Raw genomic sequence first — 24,756 nt, 5'->3', positions numbered from 1 at the left:
GAGTGAGGCATGACAGATTACCTGGAAATACCAGGCTAATTAGGGATGCACAAAAGATTGATTTACGATTAGTTCAAATAATTTGGAATGGCAAAGGAAATTTGGATTACTGCTGGCTGATTAAGAGTAGAAGTGAAGAGCCTTTATTCATTGAAGTTGATGGGAATGAGAGTTTTCAGCATAGAAAAAGTTGAGTTGTTAAATTCAATTATGCTTGATTTAAAAAATAGTAATAAAAATGAAGAGAAAGATAGGGTGAAATTTAATGTAGGTGACAGGGATTTTACCTGCTGCATTCGATGGCAAAGGCACTTAAACTCAGTTGCAGTAAGCCTTCACAAGGATCAAGGGTCCTGGGCAGAGATCCCACTCACCAACAGCTGCCAGCCAATCAGAGGCTGACAGCTCTTTATTTGCTCAGCGGAGCCACTGGGCAGAACATAGGCCACAAGTGAGGATGGCTGGAGAGATGTGTGACAGAACCGTGATTCTAAGCATTAATTGCCCACTTAGGGAGATCCTTTATTTCCTCATTTCACCTGATTGCTTGGTTATTTACGTCTTCATAGATATGTGCCATTTGAATGAGCAGGTGTGGAAACAGTTCACTTCTGTTTGGAGAGTGAGGAAACAGGCTAATTGTTGAAATGATGATTCAGTGATGGCAGTTTTTATAAATAGCCATGTGAAAGAGAAATTCTAGATGGGCTATATGATCAAACTTTTTCTGAGGGGATAGGCACTCTCAGGGATTTAAGAAAAGAACAATAAAATTTGGGTTCCTTGAAATGCACTAGGATTGGGTGGTGCTAGTAAGTCAAATGCCAGCTAACCCAGCGGTTAAGAATTCAGCTATTTAGAGTCAGTAATAGAGTCGGAGTTATACAGCATGGAAACAGACCCTTCAGCCCAACTCATCCATGCCGACCAGATATCCTAAACCGATCTAGTCCCATTTGCCAGCATTTGGCCTATACCCCTTTAAACCCTTCCTATTCATATATTTAGAGGCATAGAGTTGTAGAGATATACAGCACAGAAACAGACCCTTCCATTAACTTGTCCATGCCAACAAGATATCCGAAACTGATCTAGTCCTATTTGCCAGCATTTGACCCAGCTCCCTCTAAACTCTTCCTATTCATATACCCTTCCAGAAGCCTTTTAAATATTGTTAGTGTACCAGTCTCCTTCAACTCATCTGGCAGCTCATTCCATACACGCACTAGCTTCTGCGTGGAAATGTTGTCCCTTAGGTCCCTTTTTAAGTCTTTCCCCTCTCACCTATGCCCTCTAGTTCTAGACTCCCCTAGCCCGAGGAAAAGACCTTGACTATTCACCTTATCCATGCCCTTCATGATTTTATAAACCTCTATAAGATCCCGCCTTAGCTTCCGACACTCCATGGAAAATAGCCCCAGCATATTCAGCCTGTCTCTCTGGCTGAAACCCTCCAACCCAGGCAACATTCTTGCAAGTCATTTCTGAACCCTTTCAAGTTTCACAACATCTTTCCTATAGCAGGGAGACCAGAACTGAACGCAGTATTCCATAAGTGGCCGAACCAATGTCCTGTACAGCCTCAAAATGACATCCCAACCCCTAAACTCAGTGCACTGACCAATAAAGGCAAGCGTACCAAATGCCTTCACTACTGTCTACCTGTGACTCCACTTTCAAGGAGCTATGAATCTTCATTTAAAAAGAAACAATGTTCAAAACACTATTATGGTTGCATGACTCTAAATATTCTCAGCAAACATTTTGGCACTGTCAATGTGTCATGATGATAATGCAGAACAGTAAGGGCTTAATTTTGTTTTGACCTGCCCTTAAATTTGTGCTTAGGTAACTGGAGGATACAATTCAATCAAACAATCAAACACTCTGAGTTGTCTCCAATTTTTCTATATTTATTTGTATTAAGAACTCATGCTGAGCCAAAATCTTTAATTTTTAGAAAAGGACTTGGCCAAGTTGGCATTGTAAGCTAACAATCATTGGATAATGGCACCACTGTAACGCAATAACTTAGGAAATGAACCATCATCTGGCTAGTTATTCTTCAAGAAATATTTCTTGGCGCTATTTTTTTTTTCCATTTGTTTCTGCTGCTAGGCTCTGCCAGAATTTCATCCCATTCCGGGTCTTGTACTAACTGGGGGTGCCTTTGCTGATTGCCTTATGGTCGTACAGTTTCTCCACAACTTTGGTAAGGTTCTAGGCTTTGATGTAAGTGTTGATGTTCCAACATTGAATGTACTTCAAGAAGGACTGCTTAACGTTGGTGACAGCATGGGAGAAATCCAGAATTTATTGGTGAGACTATTGGCTGCTGCTGTACATGACCCAGGACTACCATCAGGCCATAAGGTATGAATACACTTTCTCTTTATTAATAACTAGAGCATTGAAATGAAGCAAAGTACAGATTATTGTTCATAAGTAGTTGATTTCCTTTCTTAAACGTAGTCTTCATTTTTTAAATATTACGTAATATGTTTTATTAACAATGGACTAGCTTGTTGATTAAAATAAAGATTGATTAATTTGCCAAACTCAATTCAGCTCATAATCTAATGAACTATTTCACATATAAAAACAGGTATGAGACAATTTTAACAAAATCAAACAGGATTTTTCACCTCAAACTGCATAGGTTAATGATTAATTGTCATACATTGACCATCAGTTTGATTTAAAAATTTCTTGAACCAGTTAACTGTCATTTTCTTTTTAAGATTTCATGCAAGTGTGCATGTGTGAATGGAAAAAGTTTGAACTCAAAAACTAGAGGATGTGATTCAGATTCAATATGTAAACAATTAGAAATTAGAAATAAATCATTTATGGACTGCAGTAGATATTATCTAAATGATGAAAGGTTGCAAAATGTTGAGGCACAGAGAGATATGAGTGTCCCGGTCCATGAATGGCAAAACGTTAGTATACAGATATATAGTATGTAATCAGGAAAGTTAATAGAATGTAAAGGTTTATTCAATGTAAGAATAGCGAAGTTATGTTTCAGTTATACAGGACATGCGTGAGACTACATCATCGGGGGTATTATGTACAGTCGCCATACTTACAGAAGGACATTAATGCACTGAAAGGAGTTCAGAGAAAGTTTATTAGACTAATGCCTGGAATGAGCAGTTTTCTTAATGAGGAAAGGGAAGGTGAGCTAGGCCTATATCCTCTGGAGTTTAGAAGAGCCAGAGGTGACTTCATTGAAACATATGAAATCCCAAAGGGTGGATGGGGGAAGGATGTTTCCTCTTGTTGGAGAATCTAGAGTGAGGGGCCATTTAAAAATTGGGTTATCCATTTAAGACAGATGAGAAAAAGATTTTTCTGTGAGATTTGAGTCTTTTGAATTCCCTTCCTCAAAAAGCAGTGGACGCAGAATTTTTAAGCATTTATAAACAAATGTAGTTAGGTTCTTGATTACCAAGGGGAAGAAAGATTATCGGGATTTGCAGGAATGTTGAGTTGAGGCTAAAATCAGATCAGCCATGATTCATTGAATGATGGAGCGGGCTTGACTGGCCATGTAGCCTACCATTGTTTCTTGTTCATATTACTGTATTGTACAGTAATATCAGAGTTTAAAATCTCACTTAAAACCAGTGTTAAGTATTGCCAAAATTTGTTCTGTTATATTGACAAGGAACAAAGAACAAAGAAAATTACAGCACAGGAACAGGCCCTTCGACCCTCCAAGCCTGCGCCGATCCAGATCCTCTATCTAAACCTGTCGCCTATTTTCCAAGGATCTTTATTCCCTGCTCTCTGCTCCCTGCTCCCTATCTGTCTAGATACGTCTTAAATGATACTATCGTGCCCGCCTCTTACCCACCTCTGCTGGCAACGCGTCCCAGGCACCCACCACCCTCTGTGTAAAGAAATTTCCACGCATATCTCCCTTAAACTTTTCCCCTCTCACCTTGAAATCGTGACCCCTAGTAATAGAGTCCCCCACTCTGGCGAAAAAGCTTCTTGCTATCCATCCTGTCTATACTTCTCATGATTTTATAGACCTCAATCAGGTCTCCCCTCAACCTCTGTCTTTCTAATGTAAACAATCCTAATCTACTCAACCTCTCTTCGTAGCTTGCGCCCTCCATACCAGGCAACATCCTGGTGAACCTCCTCTGCACCCTCTCCAAAGCATCCACATCCTTTTGGTAATGTGGCGACCAGAACTGTACGCAGTATTCCAAATGTGGTCGAATGAAAGTCCTATACAACTGTAACATGACCTACCAACTCTTGTACTCAATACCCCGTCCGATGAATGAAAGCATGCCGTATGCCTTCTTGACCACTCTATCGACCTGCGTTGCCACCTTCAGGGTACAATGGAACTGAACACCCAGATCTCTCTGTGCATCAATTTTTCCCAGGGCTTTTCCATTTACCACATAGTTCGCTCTTGAATTGGATCTTCCAAAATGCATCACCTCGCATTTGCATTTGGAAGCCAACATTTTTTGTGAATTCCAATTTGCATCCTCCAACTTTTCTAAAAGATCTTGCTGTAAATACAAATGCAGTTTTAGAGTACTATATTCATCTCTATGCACTGTTTCTTCTAACACACTCTCATGTTTCTGTCAAATACCTGTGGGATGCCAGTTGGAAATATAACAACCTTTTTCTTCTGTCCTTGAATCAAATCGCACGTGAATCGTTAGGAGGGGGGAGTTTGTATTTGCAGATACATTTTGTTTTATTCAAAAAGCACGCAATTTATAGACAGTCAGTCAATGAGGTGTTTTATAAATTCCTACTTTAGAAACAAAACCAGTCTGACTCCAAACCAAAACACAAACCAATTCTAAAGAAGGCCTCACACCTAACATGCATTGTCTGACCTAAAATGTCACCTCCTCTTTACACTGATAAAACCTTCAGTTCTCTCAGGACCGTGACTTGAAAGGAATTCGGGGATTTACATATACATATTTATCAATTAAAACCTTCTAACTGATTAAAGATTTAACAGCATCTTAGGTTTGTTTATTTATCCTCGTTAGTGATGTGACCCTTTGAGTTTTTACTTATAATTTCTGTGTTTGATACTATCTGTGTCACTAACACCTGAAGAAGGAGTGAGGCTCCGAAACCTTGTGTTTTCAAATAAGCTTGTTGGACTATAACCTGGTGGCATGTGAGTTCTGGACAAATCAAATTGAACAGCTGGAATGCCTTAATTTTAGTTGGCTTCTCTCTAATATTGCTCACTTGAGTTTTAAGGATGTATACTGGTACCATAGTAAATCCTTTCCAGCAGAAAAAGAGTGTTTATTAAGAAGCCTTTCTAAATTTAAGGAAAAATTGTTTTCGTATTGTTCTTAATGTCAGTGTGAATTGTTCTAAAAGAAGAATTAGCACATTAACTTTGGTTTATGGCTTTAGACGTTGAAAGAAGACAGGATAAGACAGGCAACGTCAATCATTTTAACAAAGTGTTAAGAATAGCTTGAAAGAATATGTCACGCTTTTGGCAATGAGGGCTCTATATTTTCTTGGACTGAGCCCCAACTGTCATTTCTATTAGCAGATGGTGAGACCCCTGGAGAATTCCTACAAAATAATCAAATTTGTGGAACTTTTCATATGCAACCATGTGATTTTGCTCTTTTAGCCTTCAAAATGTTCACTGAATAGACCAAGATTTGATTGTGGATCAACAAGTTGCTTTTTTTATTTAAGGCAGAACTGAACAGCATAATGCACCACAACGTATATCTATCCAGCTACTTTAATGCAAAAAGTAATAAAACCCTCACTTTCCATCGATCCACACATAGGCCTGATTTGGATAGTGGGATAAATTCTTGTCAAACACAGTTGCTACCACATTAGTAATAGTAATTTATGTTCATTTTTATATATATTCTGTTCTTCAGGCACGAACATTTCTTGGAGACCATGTGACCAATGTCACGATTAACAAGGACACTGTTTCGGAGATCCTACAGATCTACCTGGAGGCCCACAATGGACGAACTGAACTTACTCAGAGTTTAATCACCAAACCTTTCCAGGCACACACACCAGCTCAAAAAGCTTCCGTACTTGCGTTCTTGGTTAATGAACTTGCATGCAGCAAGGTTGTGGTGAAGTAAGTGTTTTATCTTAAATTTCGTATGAAGTGTGCCTTTTAGAAGTGGTCACATGACCATCAGTGTGAATTGCTCTAAAAGAAGAATTAGCATATTAACCTCGGTTTATGGCTTCAGGCGTTGAAAGAAGACAGGCTAATACAGGCAATGTCTGCATTTTTTTTCAGTGAAATCGATAAAAACATTGACCACATGTCTAATCTGAGACGAGACAAATGGATTGTGGAAGGGAAACTTCGGAAGTAAGTTTTATAATGTCCTTCCTTGGACAACATAAGAATATAGGAAATAGGACCAGGAGTAGACCATATGATCTATTGAGACTTCTCCACCATTCAGTACGATCACAATGCTTCAATTCACTTAACCACCTGCTCCTCACATCCTTTGACTTCTGAGACGCTAAAACTTTATCTATTTCAGTCTTAAATATAATCAACAAAGGAGCATTCATTGCTTCTACCCTTGGATAGAAAATTCCAATGTTTGACAACCCTTTGAGCGAAGACATTTCTCCTCATCTCTGTCTTAAATGATTCACCCCTTATCCTGAGACAGTGGCCCCTATGACCTCATTTCCCAGCCAGATGAAGCAATATCAGTCTATCTTGTACAAGCTTTTAAGGAGACTGACATGTCAAAGAGGTCGCCTCTCATTCTTCTAAATTCCAGAGAATATAGACCCAATTTACTCCATCTTCCATCATAGGCCAATCTTTTCATTCCAGGGAAATCTAATGAATTTTCCCTCCTGCCTCATATCCTTCCCTAAATATGAAGATTGAAACTACACATCATATTCTGGTGCAGCAATCCCCTTGCAGTAACGGGCAGCATATCACATAACTTCATAATTGCAACATCTTGTAAATGGCAATGAATTTGTTTCATTTCCAATTGAAATTGAAATATTTCTAGAATCTACAACATTGCTTTTCCAAGTGTAAAGTTTTGAAGTTAGTTTCATCTGTTGCCACCAACCCCCCTCCCCCCAACAAATTGTTTCATATCATTTTTGTGTTTTCTTCCTGGTTCAACAAAATAATGTGGTTGAATAATTAAACTTTTTGTTCATTATATGACATTTATCAGATGGGATACCAGGAAATTGTTAGGCTTTCTCTTCTCCTATATTTTGTTGAGCATAATTCTTTTGAACTGCCAGAAATCATGTTACAGTGCCCTTGTTTTAAAGACTTGACACACTTTCACTATTAATAGGCTTAAAATTATTCATGCTAAACGAACTGGTAAGAAGGAGACTATTGGCAGTGCTGATAGCAATGGAGAGCACCGGTTTTTAGGAACTCCCACTCCTGGTCGAAAAAGAAAAAGAAAATGTGCGGATAGTGATGACGATGATGACGATGATGATGACAGTGACGATCAAGGGGAAGATGAGGATGATGACGAAGATAAAGATGAAGAGAAGAAAGCAAAAAAAATGGAAATTGCTGATGATGAGGTAATTTGAACAGTGCTTATCTTGAAATGTAGTTGAGATTATGAGCTAAGACTCTGTTTTGTAACATTTTGGTCGTGAGTTTAACTTTTGTTTGTTTTTAATGGAATATATCATAGAGTCATATAGCACGGAAACAGACCCTTTGGCCCAACCCATCCATGCCGACAAGCTTTGCTGAACTGAACTAGTCTCATTTGCCTGCGTTTGGCATATATCCCTCTACCTTTCCTGTCCGTTTACCTGTCCAAATGTCTTTTAAATGTTGCATTTACATTCACCTCTGCCACGTCGTTCGGCAGCTCATTTCATATATCCACCACCCTCTGTGTGGAGAAGTTGCCTCTCAGATCACTTTTAAATCTTTCCCCTCTCACCTTAAATCTATGCCCTCTAGTTTTGGACTTCCCTACATGAGAGAAAGACCATGGCCGTTCACTTATCTATGCCCATCGTGACTTTATAAACCTCCGTAAGGTCACATTTCAGCCTCCTATGCTCCAGAGAAAGAAGTCCCAGCCTATCCAGCCTCTCCTTGTAACTGAAACCCTTCAATCTCGGTTACATCCTTGCAAATCATTTTTGCGCTGACAGCAGACCCAGCACTGATCCTTGTGGCACAACGCTATTCAGAGGCCTCCAGTCTAATCAGCAAGCATCTACCACTACCCTCTGCCTTTTACTATCAAGCCAATTTTGTATCCAGTTGACTATCTCTCCCTGGATGCCAAGTGGTCTAACCTTACCAACCAGTCTACCATACGGAACCTTGATGAAGGTTTTGATAACGTCCCTGTAGACCATATCTACCGCTCTGCCTACATCTATCTTCTTGGTCACTTCTTCAAAAAAATCTCAATCAAGTTTATGAGACACGATTGCCTATGCACAAAGTCAAATGCTGACTATCTCTATTCAGTCTTTTCCTTTCCAAATGCATGTAGATCCTGTCTGTCAGAATGCCTACCAATAGTTTACCCACCACTGATGTGCTCACTGATCTGTAGTTCCTGGGCTTTTCCTTGCAGCCTTTCTTATGTAATGGCACAATTGTTCGTCAATCTCCAGTCTTCCGACACCTCACCCGTGGCTGTCAGTGGTGCAACTGTCTCTGCTAGGGGCCCTGCAATTTCTTCCCTGGCTTCCCATAATGTTCTGGGATACACTTGATCAGGCCCTGGGGATTTATCTACCTGCAACTGTTCTTTTGAAATGTGGACTGTTTTCAAGGCATCACTATTTATGTCCCCTGAGTTCCCTAGCTCCCATGTCTTTTCACACAGTTGCAAAGTATTCTTTATGATCTCTGCCATCTCCTATGGTTAATCTTTTAAGGGGCTCTGTTCTCTCCCTAGTTGCTCTTTTGACCTTAATATACTTGTAGGATCTCTTTGAATTCTCCTTAACCTTACATGCTAAAACTATCACATGTCCCCTTTTTGTCCTCCTGATTTCCCTCTTCAGTGTACTCTTACACCATCTATACTCTTCAGGGATTCAGTTCATCCCAACTGTCTATATCTGACATATGCGTCCTTCCCCACTCCTATCAACCTTGCCATCCGCACTAACAGGAACATGCTGACCCTGAACTATTGTTAGCTTGCATTTGAAAGCCAGGTGTCCCTGCAAACAGCCTCCCCCAGTCAACTTTTGAATGTTCCTGTCTAATACCATAAAAATTGGTCCTGCCCAATTTAGAACTTCAACTTGTCGACCAGACCTATTCTTTTCCACAACTATTTTGAAACTAATAGAATGACGGTCACTGGTTCCAAAGTATTTGCCCTTTCGGCAACGAGGGCCATCTACGCATTGACTGAGAAAGTTTTCCTGAACACACTTAACAAGTTCCTCCCCATTAAAGCCTTTAACACTATGACAGTTCCAGTCTATTTTTGGAAAGTTAAAATCCTCTACTGTTACAACCCTATTGTTCTTACAGCTATCTGCAATCTCTCTCCATATTTGCCCCTCAATTTCCTGCTGACTACTGGAAGCCTATAGTATAATCCCATTCAAATGATCACCCCCTGCTTATTTCTCAGTTACACCCATATAGCGTTACTGGACAATTTGGTGTGAAACTGGTATTTTCCTGGTGATATGAAACAGGCAGATCTATGTGCTGCTGTGCTGCTATGCTTCAACAGTGTTGCATTATTTTCTAGTAAGCTGTAAATAAACTCTACAAATGCACATGGGGCATGCGTGATGCAGAGTATGGAATGATGAGCAAAGGACGGTAACAACGCACAGCAGCGACATCTGTGCTGTACAGCTTCACAATGATATCAGTAGCAACAGCCTTCTCTTCCAGTACATTAGCAGGTGATACAATGTATCTGGAACACTTGAAGTATTTTTTTCCTGGCTCCCAAAATGCTCAATTTTTTAATATAATTTTTATGCTATCAATGTGCATTATCAACATCATCAGTGTCAAGTGACAGTCTGCCATGCTGGTACATCAAAAACAAATATCAAATGAAGGAAGTCACGGGTCATAGCATTTAAGCCAATGGTGCTTTGTCGGTGTGAATTTGACCATGATAACTTGATAATTAGACATGGAGCACACCGTCATTTTTTTTTTGGGTAAGAAAGAAAAATTTCCGAGAAAATCCTTTTCAAAAAAAAAAATAGCCCTTTGTGCTTTTGTTTTAGCATGTTTGCCTATTGTGTCTATTTCTTTAAAAGTTAAGTATACATTTACTAAATTGCTGTTAAAAACTGAAGTGTGAACAAGAGATAAAGGTTAAGAATGCTATTTGATCCTATGCATTGATCTAACTAGCCTATTAATGCATTTTTAAAAAGTGAAAATAGCCTTTTGTGTAGAATTATCAAAGCTGAGTTTCATCATAATTTTTTTTCATTCATTCTTGGATGATGTGGGCATCACTGGCTAGGCCAGCATTAATTACCCGTCCTTAATTGCTGGAGGGCAGTTAAGAGTCAACCACCATTGCTGTTGGTCTGGAGTCACGTGTAGGCTGGATCATGTCAGGACATTAGTGAACCAGATGTTTTTGGTCCAACAATGGACAATGGTTTTGTGGTCATCATTAGACTCTTAATTCTGGATTAATTTTACTGAATTCAGACTTCATCTGCCCTGGCAGCATTCAAACCCAGGTCCCAGACTATTACTTGGATCTCTGGATTAATATTCAGGCAATAAGACCTCAGGGCTATCGTTTCCCTTGTTGCTCTTGAGTGAGCCACATTGAATCTCAATTTGGAAGATGAAATATATGCCATATATATATCAAATATTGATAATAACAACTGTCAAATTTACTTTTTAGGATGATGGAGAACAGTCAACAAGTGTAGAAGAATTGGAGAAGCAGATTGAAAAGTTGAGCAAGGTAGATGTTATTTTGCTTCCAAGTCTCATTTGCATCATTTTTTGCAATATTGTTTCCCTTTTCTTTCAAAGCGAAAAAAATCTTTGACTCATTGCCTTTATCCGTTCAACGTCAACACTAAGTTATTTATGCTATATGTTTCTATACTTAATAAAACACATTTTGATGGAGAGGCAAGAGTTGGTACAGATTAGAAACACAAAATCCAGCACTCTGTTTATTTAAAATTACTGAATATTGTATAACAATTGATTTATTATGAGCTCAGTCAAAGTGAATTAAAAATCTTTCATATTGATTTTTGAACTGAATAGCAAGAGCACTTCTGCTACAAAATTCAATTGTGCACTGCCTGCATTTTTTGTGCCTTTGGCATTGCTTCAGGCTGCTGCTACTTAGTATTGGTGGTAGATGGATGTGGTCCCAGTCAAGCAGGCTGCGATACCCTGGATGGTATCAAGCTTGTTGGGTGTGTGCCCGTGCAGACAAGTGGGGGGTAATCCAGCACACTCCTGACTGTGCCTTGTTTATGTTGGACAGGCTTTAGGTAGTCAGAAGGTAAGTTACTTGCGACAGTATTCCTAGCCTCTGACCTGCTCTTGTATCCACTGTGTTTATGTAACGATTCCAGTTGTGTTCCTAGTCAATGGTATCCCCAAAGATGTTGATAGTGGAGGATTCAGTGATGGTGATGCCATTTAATATCAGGGGCGATGATTAAATTATCTCTTATTGGAGATGGTCATTGCCTGACATTTGTATGATGCGAATGTTACTTGCCACTTGTCAGCCCAAACCTGGATATTGTCCAGATCTTGTAGCATTTGAACATGGAGTGCTTCATTATGAGAGGAGTTGCGAATGTTGCTGAATATTGTGTAATCATTGGCGAACATCCACACTTCTGACATGACGGAGAGAGGGTCGTTGATGAAACAGTTGAAGATGATTGGGCCTCGGTCGCTACTCTGAGGAGCTCCTGCAGAGTTGTCCTGGAGCAGAGATGACTGACCTCCAAGAACTATGACCATCTGCCGATGTGCCAGGTATGACACCAATCAGTGAAGAGTTTGCTAGAGTAACATGTATCCAGTCCAATAAGAAAGGAAGCATTGTTGGACCTGGTCCTTGGAAATAGGGCAGACCAAGTAGATCAAGTGTCACTGGGGCAACATTTAGGAGATGGTGATGATTGTTTCAAAAGGTTCAAGGTGGTGTTGGAGAATAACGCACAACAATCCAGCATAAGAAAAATCAATTGATGGAGAGCTGACTTAAATGGGACAAGAACAGAGCTAAGCAGGATTGTTTGGGGTAAGAGTTTGCAAGGAAAAATGGTAACTGAACAATGGCCACCTTGACTGAGCAGATGGTTCAGATACATTTGAGATATATGGAAAAGGTAGGGCGAACCAATCCAGAGTTCCCTGGATGACAAAGGATGTAGAAATTAACCTTAGAAAGAAAAGGTCTGCTTATGGCAGGTGCAAAGCAGAAGGCATAATTGCGAATCAACAGAGATACTGAAAGTTTGATGGGGTGGAGATGGAGGGAAAAAGTGAAAAAGCAAATCAGAGAAGCGAACAAAAATTGAGAAAAAGAATAGCAGCTGACATAAAGGGAAATCCCAAAGTCTTCTCTCGGCATATAAATAGGAAGAACGTAGTTAGAGACTAACAAGAAGATTTACAAATGGGGGCAGAGGCATAGCTGAGGTTTTAGATGAATACTTTGCATCTGTCTTTACAAAATAAGAGGATGCTGACCAAGTCATGGTGACAGACCAGGAAACTCTGTCACTAGAAAGGTTCAAGATTGAAAATGAAGGAATCTTGGATAGACTGTTGGTATTTAACGTTGATAATGCACCAGGACCAGATGAGATGCGTCCAAGGATTTTGAAGGAAGTGTGGACAGAAGTTGCATCTTTTAGCCTTCCCTCGAGTATAGTGAGGCTCCAGAAACCTGGAGGATTGCAAACATTATGGCCTTTTTCAAGAAATGTCATAAGGATAATCTAAGCAATTACACACCAGCTGGTTTACTTTAAGTGGTGGGAAAATTCTGGAAACAATTATTCAAAATAGAAGTAGTAATCATATGGAAAAAAGGTGGCTTGATTAGGAAGATTTAGCATGGTTGGCACAGTGACTCAGTGGTAAGCACTTCTGCCTCACACCTCCAGGGACCAGTTTCAATTCAAGCCTCCAGCGACTGTGGAGTTTGCACATTCTCCCCATGTCTGGGTGCTCTGGTTTTCTTCCACAGTCCAAAGATGTGCAAGTTAGGTGGATTGGCCATGCTAAATTGCCCATAGAATCCAGGGATGTGCAGGCTAGCTGGATTAGCCATGGTAAATGCAGGGTTACAGAGATAGGGTAGGGATGTGGATCTGGGTGGAGTACTTTTCAGAGGGTCGATGTGGTCTTTATGGCCTGAATAGCCTGCTTCCACACTGTAGAGATTCTATGGATTTCTAAAGAAGATGTTGCATTTAGCTAACTTGCTGGAGTTTTTTGAAGAGGTAACAAGCATGACGAGTAAGGCTATGATGTGGTATGCATAGATTTCCAGGAGGCGTTTAATACAGTGTCATAGAACAGATTTGTGATGAAATTTTTAATTCGTAGTATAAAAGGGAGTGTGTAGGGACATGGATACAAAATTGACTGAGTGATAGGAAAGAGCAATGGGGTCAATGGAAATCTTTCAGACTGGAGGAAGATTTGTAGTGGATTCGCCAGCAATAGTTGTTCAGTTGCTTTTTCTGAGATATATAAATGATCTGGATCTTGGTATGCAGGAGACAATTTCAGAGTTTGCAGATGACACTAAACTTGGAAGAATTGTAAATTGTGAGGAGAAAAGTATGGCACTCCAAAAGGACATTGACAAATTGGTGGAGTAGACAGATAGAGGTGAAGGGGGTGAAGGAGCAGACGGATCTGTGTGTACGTGCACAGATCATTGAATGTGGCAGGACAGGCGAAATCAGTTAATAAAACATTGTGTTCTCAGCTTTATTAATAGAAGCACAGAGTGAAAAAACAGGGAGGTGATGTTGAATTTGAACAAGACATTGTTAGACCTCGGGTGGAGTATTTTGTACAGTTGTGTGTGTCATATTGTAGCAAAGACATGAATATATTGGAGAGAGTGCAGATGCGATCTACAAGAATGAAGAATTTAGAGGATTCAGACACTCCATTTATGAGGTTAGATTGAAGAAATTGGGACTGCCGTCCTTGGAAAGGAGGAGGCTGAGAGGGGATTTGATAGAGGCTTTCAAAGTTATGAACGGGTTTATAGATTAGATAGGGAGAAGCTGAAAAAAAAGGAGGGATGGAATAGATTTAAAGTGATGCACAAACGAGGCAAGGGTGGTGTGTGAAGAAGCTTTGACACGGTGAGCAGTTAGGCTATGGAATGCACTGCCTGGGATTATAATGGAAGCAGGTTCAATTGAGGCATTCATGAGGGCATTAGATGATTATTTTGTTACAGATCAAACCAAACCCCCTCAAAGTATTTTAAGAAAAAGTTAGGTTCTAGGCTATCTTCTTATTTGAAAGGCAAATGCCAGGTATTGCACTCTGGATGTAAATCAATTGGTCAACCAGCAGTCTTGAAGCAGAACACACTTTTCATACACTATAGTTAAAATGCAACAAAAAAAAGAAATAATTGGAATAATTAACTCCATTGGAAAACGTAACAGAATAATAGATTAACTACTAAAGATCTGCAAGTTAGGTGGATTGGTCATGCTAAATTGCCCATAGTGTTCAGGGATGTGTAGATTAAGTGGGTTAGAGGGGGATGGGTCTGGGTGGGCTGCTCCAAGGGTCAGTGTGGACTTGTTGGGCTGAAGGACCTGTTTTCACGCTGTAGGGATTCTATAATGATAAACAGTAACTGTTCCAATACAGTAACATTCCATTAATACACCCTTGGCAAAGGAAAATTCAGTAAAGTAGATTATCTCACATGCAGTTCTCCAGTCCAGGAGGAAGACGTTGAGAAAACATAGTGAGATTAGCAGGAAGAGATGCACTGTAGCTTCCAAACCCATCTTCAAGACCCCAACAACTGTAACTGAAAAACTAAAACTAAAAAATCCAAACGTCTCTTGGATAGGCACATGGAGGATAGGAAAATGTAGGGTATGCAGGGTAGATTAATCTTAGTAGGATAATAGGTCGGTACAACATCGTGGGCCGAAGGGCCTGTACTGTGCCGTACTATTCTATGTTCTATGTCACATCCTCAAAGAATTCAATAAGGCTTGGGAGGCATGATCATAAGCATTTTTCCGTGTAATTGGATTGATGCTCGTGTTTAAAAGTTCTGAAACCTGTTCCAGAGCAATTCTCCGTATTATTGCCAGAATGTCATTAGGTCTCATAGCCTTGATAGTATTCAATATCGCCAGCTGTTCTGTGATATTACATAGAGTGAATCAAATTGGCTAAAGGCTACCATTCTGTAAAGCTGGGACTTGTGAATAGGTCTAGATGGCTCATCCACTCGACACTTCTGGCTGAAGAAGGATACAGATGTTTCAGGCCTGTTCTTCGCACTGATTTGTTGGGCTCCACCGTCATTGAAGATGGGGATATTTAGCGAGCTGTCTCCTCCAGTGAGTTGTTTAATTTTCCATCACCATTCATGACTAGCTGTGGCAGGACTGCAGGATTAGATCTGACCTGTTGATTGTCAGATGATTTAGCTGTGCCTATTAAATGCTGCATGGCATGCATTTAGTCCTGTGTTGTAGCTTTGCCATGTTGACTCCTAATATTTAGATATGCCTGATGCTGGATGCCTTCTGCACTGTTTATTTAATCAGGGTTCATCCCCTGGTGATAAAGGTAGAATGAGGGATATGTTAGGCCATGAGATTAAAGATGGTAGTTGAATACGGTTCCAGTGTTGATTGACACAGCACCTCATTGATGCCAGTCTTGATTCTCGATCTGTTTGAAATCAATTTCATACAGCATGTTGGTAGTGCCACACACTGCAATGAAAGGTATCCTCAGTGTGAAGGCAGGACATTGCCACAAGGCCTGTACAACAGTTACTTCTTTTGATACTGACATGGGTAGATGCATCTGCTGGATGCAGATTTGCTAGGATGAAGTCAAGTCATTTTTCCCCGCTTGTTGATTTCCTCTACCTGCCAAAGGACCAGGCAAACAGCTGTGACCTTTAGAACTCAGCCAGCTTGGTCAGTACTGAAACCAAGCCAATGCAATCCTCACATGGAGTGCATTTCATGTACTTGGAAGAGTACTGATTTGACATTTTTCGGCAGAGATTGTTGGTAGTCAGCAGGAAGTTTCCTTGCCCATGTTTGGAAACCAATTTGTACAGCTGAATTCTTTTAATGAGACTTTGAAGCAGCTACATATAGTTGATTGTCTTGGTAGATCATTTTAGAGGGCATTTTAAGAGGCAACCAAATTACTGTAGATCTAGAATCATATGCAGTGATTCACAAGTCAGGTGAAAAAGCCAGATTTTCCTTCCCTAAAGGATAATAGTGAACCAGATGTGGTTTTACAACAATCCACAGTGGTTTCAAGATTACCCTTAGACTAGGTTTCTAATTCCAGATTTTTTAATTGGTGGGTTTCAATCCCATGCCCCACATCTTGTGCCTTTGGATTAGTAGTCCAGGATAGTACCACTTCCTCCCTGCCATTTTGGTTAGCTTACTCATGCAGGTGCTAACAGTCTATACTGTAAGTCTTCAGAACGGCCATGTTGTGATATCAGGCAGCATGTAACTGATTTGCATTTTATGGAGTCATTTTGATCTTTACACTTCAGCTGACACCCCTCTTTTCTGAACATACAGCAGGATGCCCTCCTCCCCCTAACTCCTGCCATGTTATTTCAAGGGTTTCATAAAATACTTTCAGAATTATGGCTGATTTCTGCTGGATGCTGTTGAATTGGTAGAATAGTTTTGTTGCTTGTGCTGCATTGTAAAATTGCTGGAAGTCTGCAAGGTGTGGCTGATATGTGCTGAAAGCCTGGTTCTCACTCCAAGGTTTCTTTTCAGATCACTTTCCTCCCACACCTGGATGCTGTAGTGTCTATCTCTCTTGCCCTGCAACATGATAGAAGAATTGGCCCAGGTGACATGTTAGTCAAGCTTCTCAAAGAGAGAAGAAAGGAAACTGCTCAGGGAGCATTTCTCCTACTGCAACCTAAGCGAAGACAATATGAATTATGTCCCCCATTCTTAAAGTTAGTACCTTGCAGTCAAACTGTAGCCTCCAAGAAGATCATGAAGTTGCAATTGGCTGCAAGCTCCTTGCAAGATGGAACAAGGGTTAGCTGCAATCTCTTATAGATCACTGTGCAAGGGAGGAGACTTATTCACTATAAGCTAAGAGAGGGGAATACCTTGCTGCCTTTTTTCTGAGAGAAGTTGAAAAACTGTGTATTCTGTTTCGCCGGGGTCAGTATGTTGAATGCGCTCAAGTTGCTTCATGGACACTGTATCAAAATTCAGAGATGGCTCTATCTGCTGATGCCCTTGGAGCATCCACAGTAGCAAAACCGTCTCCAAATTAAATTTAAATAAAGTGTGTTCAGCTAACAAATGTAGAAATGTAAACACAAAAAAATTAAGGAACAAGTATATCATTGAAGAGGAAAAGAAAACTTTGTTTAAAGTAGATTTTTATTTTCGTTTAAAATCGGTTTTATATTGCACATACACACTCTGTTGAAAAGCAGTGGAGGTGAACGTGTTCAGTTAGAATTTATCATTGTGCTATGGGTGTCAGCATACAGAGATGTACCATAACTCTAAAGGTGTCAAGTCTCTCAAGGTGCAGCAAGTGAGCGACCATGCTGATTTAGGATGACATCCAGGGACCAAACAGCCCACTTAATCAGCACCCATCCGTCATTCCCTTCATTACTCCTGCAGCAGTGCGTAGCATCTATAAGATACGCTGCACCATATAATCAGAGCCAAACTTGTGACTTCTATACATTGGAGCATCACCAGCTGCTACAAGCAACACTTCATCCTGACTTGGAACAGTATCGCTGATTCTTCACTGTCACTTGTTCAAAATCTTGGAATTCCCTAAAAATCAAGCTAATGTTTCGAGTCTAGATGACACTTCTTCAGAGCTGATGTGAAGTGTTTTCTCTCATTGTTTCCTGAACTGTGTTATACACAAAATAAATTGAGGGCTGATATGAGCTTTACTCTTGATGTCCATCCTACAGCAACCCATTTGACCTCCTATTTCTCCCACACCACTGTCCACAATGCCAACCATCCACATATACTGTGGTTCTGACTTTGGCTTCTTGGGCATTCCATGTTCTCTTTGCTCTATTGTTGTCAGCTGTAAATTCTGTTACCTTAGCATTATTGTTTGATATTCCTTTCTAAAATGCCTCTCTCTGTCTCTCTCTCTGTCTGTCTGGGTCTCTCTCACTGGGTCTCTCTTTTTCTCTCTCTCTCACTGGATCTCTCCCTCTCCCTTCCCCCACTCTCCCTTCCCCCACTCTCCCTAGCGTTCTCTTTCACTCGCACGCTGGCATGCACTCTCGCTCTCGTGTTCTTTCGCGCGCGTGTTCTCTGCTTCTTCCTCCCACCTACTTTTTAAGATTTAGCGCTGTCTCCAAATACCACCTTCTTTGAATCCATATCCATTTTTCCAGTTATCCCATTGCCCAGACGTTTCTGTGTCAAATGTATTGTATAAATTTAAATAGTAGTATGCAAACCCATTGTAGTACGCTGCAGCAGTTTGTTCTTTCACTCTTTGTATTGTCAAAATATTCTTGTCCTGTTAAGTGCTTATTGTGAAATATGGTCATAATGAAATTAAACTGTAAAGTGCAAGTTTTGTAAGCCTTGTTCAAGGGTGCAGAAATATTTTGTGTACCGAGGACATCATGGTTTATTAATATTTTATTTGAACAGCAACAAAGCCAGTACCGTAAGAAGCTGTTTGAAGCCTCTCATTCATTGCGTGCCATGACATTTGGCCAGGATCGCTATAAACGACGTTACTGGGTCCTTCCCCAGTGTGGAGGTGTTTTTGTTGAAAGCATGGAAAGTGCAGAAGGTAAGGTGATGCAATCTTTTTACTACAACTTGCTATTTTACATTTTCATTTTAAAGCATATTTAAGAGCAGAGCACTTAGGAAGACAGTGACAGGTTTGGACAGAATCAGCATGGATTTTGAAAAGGGAAATCACGCTTGACAAATGTACTGGAAGTTTTTGAGAATGTAACTAGTAGAATTGATAAAGGGGAGCCAGTGGATGTGGTTTATGGTCCCACATAAGAGATTAGCAAGTAAAATTGAAGGGCATGAGACTGGGAATAGTGGACTGACATGGATAGAGAAATGGCAGACAGGAAACTAAGAGTAGAAATAATTCGTCTGTTTTCTGAATTCAGGCAGTGAATTGCGGGGCACTGCAAGGATCAGTGCTTAAAGCTTGGATGTTCACAATATATATTAATTATTTAAATGAGGGAACTATCTGGAATATCTTCAAGTTTGCAAATGAAACTAAACTGGATGGGAGGGTAAGCTGTGAGGAGGATGCAGAGATGCTTCAGTATGCTTTGGACAAATTGAGTAAGTGGGCTAATGCACAGCAGATGCAGTGTAACGTGGATAAATGTGAGGTTATCCACTTTGGTAGCATAAAAAGAAGGCAGATTATTATCAAAATGGTGATTAGATTGAGAAAGGGGGAGACACAATGAGATCTAGGTGTCCTTGTACACGAACTGCTGAAAGTAAGCATGCTGGTGCAGCATGCGGTGAGCAAGGCAAATGTTATGTTGGCCTTCATAGGGTACTGGAGCAGGGATATTTTGCTGCAGTTGCACAGAGCTTTGGTGAGACCACACCTGGAATATTGTACTGTATGCAGGTTTGGTCTCCCGATCTGAGGAAGGGTATTCTGCCTAATGGTGGTTTACCAAACTGATTGCTAATTTCTTCCTGGGCCACAAATAACAAACTCATTCACGTATGATCCCAATAATCTCTATCCCAATTCCACATTTACCAACAGTCTTCCTTGCTTTATTGTTGACTATCATGTCATCCATTTGGCTGCAATACAAAAATAACAATCAGCACAAAATAAATGTTGCAAATCAGGTGTATAATTTAAAGCATACTACATTGCATGCCTATTCAACTAATCACCCTTCTGCTTCCTTATTGCCTTTCTTCTATGCGATTATATTGATCCTAATGTTCCTATGAATTGTTACTACAGTGGTTGCGCCAGGGCTGTAGCAAAGCTACAGATTTTCAGCGAAGAAGACTGTAGGTGAACTTGGAGGGTGACCTTGAGTAACTCTGGTGCCTGGCCTTAGACTGCCCTTTGTTAGCATTGGTGCATACAGTCTGGGCTGGCTGACTGATGGATAACAGCAAGGGCACTGATGTAAGGGCAGCAGTGGCTCATGATGACTGTCATCCTGAGAGAGGACAGCAGGGTCAGTGCTCCATGGAGCTACTGCCATTTCTTTTGGCCAGAACCTGAACTACCCTTGTCTGTTACAGGAAAGATGGCTGAACTGCTATGATACACTGCAAACATGATAGCAATCTACAGTTGGGTGCAGGGCATTGATATTTAATGAGAGCAGTTTATATTTCATTGCAGCACTCTCTCTTGAGGTGGTATCTATGGTGGAACCTGAAACATCAACATTTAACACTGTATCATGGCTGAGTCCATGAGTGAATTGATGAAGTTAACCACCAGTTTTATACTGGAAAGGTTGTGCTCTGAGTTGTCCCCATGGTCAAGGAAGATTAGGTATGAGGATACCTCCACCTTCAACAAATTCAGTCCTGCTGTAGACTATGGTTTCAACAATGGCCCTCTGATACTGGCTGAAATAGTCTCTGCCATGGGCGTTAGAACATGCTAGTGTGTCTGTCCCACTATTTGTTAATTTCTGCTACATCCAGTTGCACATTACTTTGGCTTGCAAGAGAGAGGGAACTGTCAGTGAGTGTAGTCCAGTACATTTGGATGGCTGTTATGGTTGAATATCTGACACAATGTCAAGACATGAAAATCAGGATCTGAGAATTAAAACAGTGCTAAGTATGAGAAGCTGAGGTGAAGGTATAAATATGAAGTTTGAAACCTGATTGACAGCGATTGTTGGCAGCTGAGAAATGTGGTGTGGTGACTGGAGCAATGTGGCTGAGACAGTAGTGCAGTTAGTCAGATGTGACATTTGAAAGTGCATTCACTTACGTTGATAATTTGCATGAGGTCATTAAACTTCTTATGATCCACTATCCAGGCCCATGAAGCTGAACAATTCACATTAACCCCCGCAGCTATTCATTTTCCCTGCCTTTTTCCAATGGGCCCTTCCAGTCATAGGACGATTGAGGCCCTTAAGTGACCAATTAAAGGTTGCTTGAGGACTTCACTGCTCTTGCATTGCCATAATATAGTGGTCACTTGAAGGCTGGCAAGAGTGGGAAGGCTCAAAAACAAAGTTGCTGGAAAAGCTCAGCAGGTCTGGCAGCATCTGTGGAGGAGAAAACAGAGTTAATGTTTCAGGTCCAGTGACCCTTCCTCAGAGTGGGAAGGCTGTTGGTGAAGGGTAGGGAGGAAGAGGAAGTGACACCATTGCGGGCTGTGACCAACCAGTGTGTTTTCCTGCCTGACCTCTGAAGCCACTGCCCCAAACTCTTGCCCAACCCCGACCCTCTCCAAATTGGCCATCAGCTCAAGTGCACCACTTCTTAACACTGAGTTTGTCGAGGTTGCCTGTAGCATATTACCACTACAAGGTTTAGTAGGAACTGCAGATGCTGGATTTCATTCAGAGATAGTAAGAACTGCAGATGCTGTTTTCTGAAGAAGGGTCCTGACCCAAAACTTCAACTTTCCTCCTCCTTTGATGCTGCCTGGCCTGCTGTGTTCCTCCAGCTCCACACTGTGTTACCACTACAAAGGCAGGCCTTTTCAAAAATAGGTGCAATTTTTAAGCAACATTCTTGTGAGAATGAGGGAAGTAAGCAGTACGTTACCCCACCACCACTTTTTGCTTTGTGCTCTAAGAAAACACAACAACTTGGTGTACACTGAACATAGCACATACAACAATGACATTAATTTGTGGAGTTCACTTTTATTCTGACAAATGTCAAATATAAGTAGTAAAAGCTCTTAGCATTTTAAAACCAATCAGTGGATCACCTGAGCAGCTGCATATGAATGTGTCAGCCATGGCTAAGTACTGTCACATTTGAGTCGAAAGCTTTTGGGTTCAGAGATTTAAACAGAAAACTTAGGCGAAGGATCCTATTCAGCTTGTCATATTTCTACTGAAGTAGAAGTGTTGTGTCAACAGTGACTGCAACTTTAGAAAGATTTGATTTGCTGTAATGTGCTTTGGGATATCCAATGGTTTTGTAAAGCACCGTATGAATTCATTTTTAAATAGCTAATGTTATGCACATTCTGCTTCAGACTTTTGAAAAAATGCGAGGGGAGGATAGGAGTTTTAAACATGTTAAAACTTGACATTGGAGGTATTGAAATAGAAGGGATAAACTAATTAACAATGACTTTATTAGCTATGTAAATCTAGGTCCTGTGCTACTCATAGGACTGACCAGTTTTGTTGGTTTTTGAGTGAGCATTCTCCATGATAGAACAACAGAATTCCACAAAGGTAAGGACTAAAATTTTTTTGGAGGGAAGGAGGAGCCATAATGTAATTTGTGCGAGAGACGATTCCCTGCAACAGGAAATAACTTCTTTTTGATTGCAGAATATTCCTGAAATCCCTGTACTTCTAGTTGAACTATGAACCAGTTTGTTTACAAATCTTGAGGCTTATCATGAGTAATACTCCTCTTGAGTTAACCTGAACTTCAATACTGTCTAGCATTCCTCCAAATTATATTTGTGTTCAATGCTTTAGGTCTGGGAGATAGTGGAGCAACGAAGAATTACAGTGCTTATTTTGATTTCGGCCTGCTCTTTTTAATCAAGAAAGTGAAGTGATGCATAACTGGAGGGAAGACCATTCTTAGATTGAGATGCAATTGGGAGAATTTTGTTAAAAGGAATTTCTTCTTTGGATTTTGTCTTCGGTAATTCAGGTGTCCGGAATGATTATTGGCTTGACTCATATCACTTAATCCTGTTGATGTTCCTTTGACCACTTCATTGGCCATCCCCTGTACGTGATCATGCTAGAGGCACAGAGTACATGACTTGATGATGGATGACTCTTCATGGGAGCCAGTGAATTGTTCACGTCTGCAATTCCCTATGAAGCAGTTCAGTCAGATTTAAGTGTGCAATGTTAGATTGGTCGTGTGAACAGTTTACGGGTGTAGATGTTAGTTTACATCCTTTTTTCCCCCTGTATTATTTCATGTAAGTCTTTGACCATGTTTAAAATGTAAAGTGGACTTGAAAGCTTAATGTTGCTTATAACGCTACTTAACCCTTTTACTATATCAATACTTAATGTAAATATGCAATATGTTGAATTGTGCATAAACTGATTTACTATTTCAGGTTCTGAGGAGATGGCAAAAGAGAGAGAAAAATTAAAAAACGCCAACAATTTACAGATCAAGGAAGAGCCTTCTGAGCCAACCGAAGACAAATTGAGCAATTCTTGTTCAACGACCAACTGTGATGATTTGTGCAAAAGTGATTCAAAAGGGAAAAATAGCACTAACCTGTTCTTGCAAAAGCCAGGTTCTTTTTCTAAACTGAGTAAGCTGTTAGAGGTAGCTAAGATGCCTCCTGAATCAGACTTTGTGACTCAGAAGCAAAATGTGAACCAAGTAATTGCCACTCCATCATCATCTCCTAGTCACTGTAACTCTCAGAACTCCATCACAAGTTCCCAGCTAACAATTCAGTCTGGCAACACAGAAAAAATAGACTCGTGTGCAAACTTCTTTAACCCACTGATAACTTCTACAGGGAAACTGTACAATTCTCCTTTACTTCAAAATGACCAGTTGCTGAAAGTACTCACAGAGAAGGGTGGACAGTGGTTCAGCCTCTTACCAAGAATGCCTTGTGATGAATCTTCCATCACCTGTACATACGTGCCTCCAACCTCCTCACAGCAAATGGCACAATCTCAATTTAATTCCCAGTCTTCATCCTCATCTCCATTTCTGGGTTCAGGATCCCTGCAGAATCCACTGGGACTCAATCCTTTTGCATTATCAGCACTGCAGGTATGTATTCTTTATTTCTGCTTATGTAACTTGTATCTTAAAGAGCTACAAAAATAGAAATTGCTGGAAAAGCTCAACAGGTCTGGCAGCATCTGTGGAGAGAAATCAGAGTTGACGTTTCAGGTTGAGTGACCCTTCCTGAGAACTCCACAGATGCTGCCAGGTCTGTTGAGCTTTTCCAGCAATTTCTGTTTTTGTTTCTGCTTTACAACATCCGCAGTTCTTTCAGTTTTTATCTTCAACAGCTAGTTGACTAACAGAGGAAAATAATGTTTCAGATTTTTCAATTCTAAAACTTTAGATATTTTGTGCATCTAATGTTGAAAACTCTGTTTTAGAAATGTAATTAATTTTATTACTCAAAATCAGAAAGGGTTTATCAACGTCTATTATATGTCCCATGTACTATTTGCCATTTTTTGAATAAAATGCCATGCCTATTTTGTTAATGTTTCTCTAAACAGTGTACTGGGAAGACTTTTTTCCTCAGAGAAAAGTCCTCATCTAAGATAACAAGGTGCAGGGCTG

The 24,756-nt window shown here is 40.3% G+C and overlaps 1 protein-coding gene across 10 annotated transcripts in view; it reads left to right on the top strand.

Moving 5' to 3' along the window:
• baz2ba (bromodomain adjacent to zinc finger domain, 2Ba) overlaps positions 1-24,756 on the top strand; it is a 312,926-nt gene that overhangs the window by 241,059 nt on the left and 47,111 nt on the right. For all 10 annotated transcript variants that reach the window (XM_048598962.1, XM_048598970.1, XM_048598966.1 and 7 more), the window contains 7 exons: positions 2,119-2,373; positions 5,919-6,133; positions 6,302-6,376; positions 7,356-7,599; positions 10,908-10,970; positions 18,934-19,078; positions 23,549-24,228. In XM_048598962.1, coding sequence (XP_048454919.1) covers positions 2,119-2,373; positions 5,919-6,133; positions 6,302-6,376; positions 7,356-7,599; positions 10,908-10,970; positions 18,934-19,078; positions 23,549-24,228 — 1,677 coding nt within the window. The remainder of the gene's footprint in view (positions 1-2,118; positions 2,374-5,918; positions 6,134-6,301; positions 6,377-7,355; positions 7,600-10,907; positions 10,971-18,933; positions 19,079-23,548; positions 24,229-24,756) is intronic.

Source organism: Rhincodon typus, chromosome 7, assembly GCF_021869965.1.
Source record: "Rhincodon typus isolate 14 chromosome 7, sRhiTyp1.1, whole genome shotgun sequence".
NCBI lineage: Eukaryota > Metazoa > Chordata > Chondrichthyes > Orectolobiformes > Rhincodontidae > Rhincodon > Rhincodon typus.
The sequence above is the reverse complement of the archived record's forward strand: the minus strand, read 5'-3'. Positions and strand labels throughout refer to the sequence as shown.